General features: G+C 57.7%; 1 protein-coding gene across 1 annotated transcript in view; it reads right to left on the bottom strand.

Annotated features, from left to right (window-relative positions):
* Window positions 1–5141, bottom strand: part of UMODL1 (uromodulin like 1) — a 63156-nt gene that overhangs the window by 50836 nt on the left and 7179 nt on the right. Inside the window, exons 3-4 of the mRNA XM_007452871.1 lie at window positions 995–1156; window positions 148–269 (exon numbers count right to left, since the gene is read on the bottom strand). Coding sequence (XP_007452933.1) covers window positions 148–269; window positions 995–1156 — 284 coding nt within the window. The remainder of the gene's footprint in view (window positions 1–147; window positions 270–994; window positions 1157–5141) is intronic.

A 5141-nucleotide genomic window follows, 5' to 3' on the forward strand; every position in this document is an offset into this window, starting at 1 on the left:
CCCGTGTCCCCTGCATCGGCAGGCGGACTCTCAACCACTGTGCCACCAGGGAAGCCCCAAGCTGTTTTTAAGTAAGAATCCACATTTGGTTCAGAGTCAGTCAGTTGGGATCTCTTGTGGAACCCCTCCCGACACCCCGACACCTACCATGGAGTGCAGGAGCCTCATGTGATCCAGCAGCCTGGGGTCCGCCTGCTGGAGCTCCGTGAAGTCCATCTTCACCAGGACGGTCACGTTGTACCAGAAACTCGCCAGCTTCCTCTCTGGAGCTGCCCGAGGGCACAGGGATGACTCTCAGGCCCAGGACAGGCTGGGGCCACAGGAGGCCCCTGGGGAATGGGGTGGCACGCTTCCGACCCCCTGATCCCGCTTCTCTTATGTTATATGTGGTCCTATTTATACCGTAGAATGGACTATTGTACACAGGGTATATTAGATAACACGACGTATATTACTTATAACATATATACTATAATGTACACAGTATCATAGTATCATTATATATTATATGTAACATAATATGTACACGATGTATGCTCTTACTTTATACGGTGCTATTGTATATTGCACGTTATATATATATACAGTTTATATATGTTTCCCCGGCTCTGAACCTTGACCATCTCTCCTCCTGGGGGCCTGCACCGACTTGCCAGACAGGGGCCTGGGAAGGATTTCGTGTCCCCGTGGGGCTGCACAAGCAGACAGCCCTAAACCTCCCAGCTCTGACACAGCTCAGCCCCCAGCAAGCTCACCGGGAGTTCTGAGGGCCTCCCCAGGCAATCTTGGGAAACTGGGGTCCCTGCTTTTCCAGGAACGTCTAACCCCCTCAGGGCAGCTGTGAGCACACTTCTCTCCCTGAGGGGTCAGTGGCCGGATTTTATAAGTGAAATGGGCCTGTGCACAGGCTGCAGGCTCCCCATAAAACCCAGGCTGCTGCTACCAGAAACTCACTCCTCCCCCCACCTTCTCCCAGATCAGGCCTCAGCCCTACCTTGGGGGGCAGGGGCCGAGCAGCGGGGGCCCCCCGACGAAGGGCAGCACTTCTGAAGACCAGGACAGTCCGCATCCAGGGTGCATGACGAGGTAGACGCTTCTGGCCTCACCACCGGGCAGATCCCAGGTCTGGATGCGAACTCCTCAGACCGATTCAGGGCTGGGGGACAAGTGAGCAGCGATTAGTGCTATTGGCTGTAGAATCCCGGATGGCCTGCGTGGCGCTGTGTCTGGATGCCTCCTGGCACTGGAATCTGTCTGCGGTTCCGAGGTGCACAGAGCAGCCCACTCAAGGGCCACCGCCAGGCCTGGGCAGGGCCTTGTCCTGTCCTGCAGAGCAGCCATCGAGGCCGTTTGCTCTGACTCTAACGTAGCCTGACCGTCTTTCCTGGGAGGAGGGCAGCTTCTCCCAGGAAGCTGGGGGCCTGGGTGACCTGTTCCTCTAGGCCTCAGGAATCCATGTACAGGGCTCTCTACCACCCCCGTAGAGGCCCCCTTGCTGCTCTGTGCCCTGACAGCTCACTCACTCACTCATTGAATATTTATTGAGCACCTACTATGTGCCAGACACAAAGCAAGGTGCCCGTGACTCAGTAGTGGGCCCGAGGCAAAGTCCCTCCCTCAGGACACTTAGATGTTGGACAGAGACCAATATGCCAATAGACCTGCAAAAGCTCAGATGGATGAGAGCTGCAGGGAAGAAGCAGGGCCCAGGGGCAGGTAGGCAGGGAAGGCCACCCTGAACAGGGGTGTCTGCAGGGGCCGGGGCACTGGGGCGACAGCCTGTAGCTTGAGGCCCAGGAAGTGGGAATGCACTGGGCCCCCCAAAGGTGAGAAGGAGGTCCCCAGGGCTGGTGAGGGCGCGGTGGGTGAGCAGGTGGGCTGGGCCACGGAAAGACCCCCGCAGTGTTGAGTTGGGTGCCCTGGGGGTTTGGGGCAGGTCCGTGGTGAAGGGGACACTGTGGAGCCCTGCCCAGACTCTCACACTGCTCTGCCAAGCTCTGCGTCCCCACCTCCTAGGACCCTCAGGTGGCCCTTGGGGGCTGGAGCTGCTGCACCCCGTATGCAAAGCCCCAGGTACCTGGGGTTTTACAAACCACCTTCCGACCCCGTGGCCAATGCCGTGAAATCGTCCCCTGACTCTGCCCCTTCCCTTCCCTGTCCTGCGTCCACAGCTTCCCTGAGGGCGGCCTGACTTGCCCATCCCTGCTGTGCTCTGGCAGCTGCCGCCTGTCGAGAGCTTATTGTGATGGTCCAGGCGAGAGCTGGTGGAGGCTGGACCAGGGTGATGGGTGGGAACAAGCGGGAAGCCTCAGATCCTGAGTGTCTGTAGCTGGAAATGCCCGCAGAACGTGCCGACAGACAGGACAGGGTGTAAAAGAAAGAGAAGCTTCAAGATGGTTCCAAGGCTTCAGGCCTGGGCATCCACTTGGCACCATTTCCGGGAGAAGCTGCAGGAAGGGCAGCCTTGGGTGGAGCCAGGATTTGGCCATGCGGATGTGAAGTGTGGCGCGCTTTCTGGAGGTGCACATGGAGATGGGGGGCAGCGACGCCCTGTCCCCTCCCCTGGTCAACGCCCGGGAGGTCTGCTGAGGTCAATCAGTGGGGCTGTGGGCTGCACACCTCCAGGGCCTGCACTCACAACGTGCTCAGTGGGACGCAGCTCGGGGCAGACGATGCAGACGTGCAGACAGGAGCCTGCAGGAGGCAAAGACGACGGGGGATGTGCAGCCAGGTGTGGTGAGGGCTGGCGGAGGCATGGGCTTCTAAAGCAAAGAGCTTTCAGAGATCTGAGAAAGGCAGCAACTTTCTGAGAATCCGGGAGCTCCTGGGGGGGCTAGCCGGGAGCCAGCGTGCTGACATTCAGGGGACAGGAAAGCACAGGAGACGGAGAGAAGAACGGGAACCTGGGGGAAGCGGGCATGCTGCTCTCTGCAGGGAGGTGGCCAGGGCACCAGCTCATGCTGCCGGACACTCACTCGGTGGCTGGGCATCGGGGGCGGCAGGGCTGAACCCCCTGCCGGGTCTGTGCAGGACCAGCAGTGGATGGAGCTCAGGGCAGCATGGGATGCAGGAAGCTGGGCAGCCGTGAGCGTCCGGGGGCTGAGGGCAGCAGGGAGGGAGCACAAGGAAGGCAAGACCCCAACATCAGTGTCCGAGGAAGGGCCTGTGTGAGCTCCGCCCACCCACCCGGGGATGAGGGCTCCAGGCCCGACTGGGTGTCACTCAAACCCGTCTGCCTCCTGCCCAGATCCATGTAAAGCTCTGCGTCCTACATGACATTTAGACGTGCCACTCTGGGCTCCCCAAACTCCAGGAAAGTCAGTGAAGGCGTGACAGCCGTGCTCTGGAAACACCCTCTCGGGGCTGGGGAGGGCCAGCCCCTCGGGAGGATGCGTGGGGTCGCCAGGTGGGAAAGAAGAGCCGAGGGGCCGGAGCCCTAAGGGTGGCCCTCTGGGGCTCTCCAGAGTCTCTGCAGGACGCTCCACAGCCAGAAAGAAGGTGGCGGCCCCTCCTGCTGGGAACACATCACCAAGGCAGCTGCATTGGCCAAGGAGAAAAGACAAAGCTGCTGAAATGCACGCAGGGTCCCCGTCAGCTCTCTCCTCGCGGAAGCTGAGCCTGGGCTTGGCGGTCACTGTCAAGAGCGTTCTCCCCTCCACGCTGTCCTCGGCCCCCTCCTCACTGCCTAGTTGTCCCAGTGGCTATTCCGATGTCTGACGTCCTGGCGAAGCGGCCACGCAGGGACAGCTTTGGGGGCATGAAAAACAGGCGTGTGGTGCAGCCCGAGAGAGGCTGTGCTGGGATGGAAATGCCGAGACCCCTGGAGGGCCACCCGCCAAGGATCGGGAGCACGTTGCTTTCTCTCCCATTATGAAAACCAACCACCTCGGTTGGCAGTCCCTCTGCCCACGGTACTCTAGCTAGAATGTTCTGGGCCTCTCCTGCCTGGCGGTTAAGAAACATGAGATTAAACGTATCATGGGCTCCTGGGGCTGAAAAATGATATTGGGGGAAAAAAGGGAAATCCAAATAAAGTGTGGAGTAGAATTAAGCAGTAATGCACCCACGTTGGTCCTTATTGGGGAAAATGTTCCCTGGTAATGTAAGAGCTAACATTAGGGACCCTGGGAGAGGGGTGAAGGGGGACTCTCTCTACTGTCTTTGCAAATCTTTGTCTGGAAATCGAAAACTATTCTAAACCAAGAGGTTTATCTAAATGAAAGGAAAATAGCCACCAGGAGAAACGGGCTTCCAAAAACAGTGACCTGATCACAACAGAAGTGCTTTCGACTTAAAGTTCGTCTTAATATGGAGGCTGCTGGGAGACCCCCTCCATCCCTCAGGGCTGGCCGGCTTACGGAGAGCCAGAGAGAACAGTAAACAGTTCCAACTTTTGGTAGAAAGTCAAAAATCCTCCTCTCCTTTCCTCACTCGACACAAACAATGACCCAGAACTGCCCAGCGCCTGGCAACCCCAGGTGAGTCACGGTTCATGAGATAAGGCGGAGATTTCTGTATGAGCCACAGCCCAGGACTCTCTAGGGCTGGGGAATCGGATCCACTCTGGACTAATCAGATAATAATCCTTCCTCGGAATTCTCTTTCCTCAAAGGGGCCCTGGCCATCAGCCTGGGAGAAGGGAAGTTTGGGGTAGGCTCCGGGTCCAGCGGGGTCCTGGGCTTGCGGTGCAGAAGAGAGCGCAAAGGAGATGGGCTGTGCAGGAACAGGGGCGTCGCTGCAGGTGGTGAGTGCCCACTGAGATGCTCAGTTCTGCTCTGAGGAATCCATCCTGGCTAAATATTCCAACTTTTGTGCGGCAGTGTTTGCACCAGATGATACTCATCGCAGCGTTACTTATAAGAACCAGAAATTGGAAACTACTAGATGCTAAGTGGCAGCAGATTGCTTAGCGCTGACCCGTCCGTGTGAAGTAATGCCTTGTGGGCATTAAATCGCGCTGGAGAACACGATTTATGGACTCGGAAGAGGCTCCAGATAAATTGCCAAGGGGTACAAGTGTGCTACAAAACATCTCCAACAGGGTGACCACCCTTCTGTAAAAGGTCTGCCCTGAATGAAGCTAGAAGAAAATGTTAACAGTGGTCATTGTTGCTGGAGGGGGGTTGTTTGGGGGGGGCGGG

Source organism: Lipotes vexillifer, unplaced genomic scaffold (genome assembly GCF_000442215.2).
Source record: "Lipotes vexillifer unplaced genomic scaffold, Lipotes_vexillifer_v1.1 scaffold478, whole genome shotgun sequence".
NCBI classification, from domain to species: Eukaryota; Metazoa; Chordata; class Mammalia; order Artiodactyla; family Lipotidae; genus Lipotes; species Lipotes vexillifer.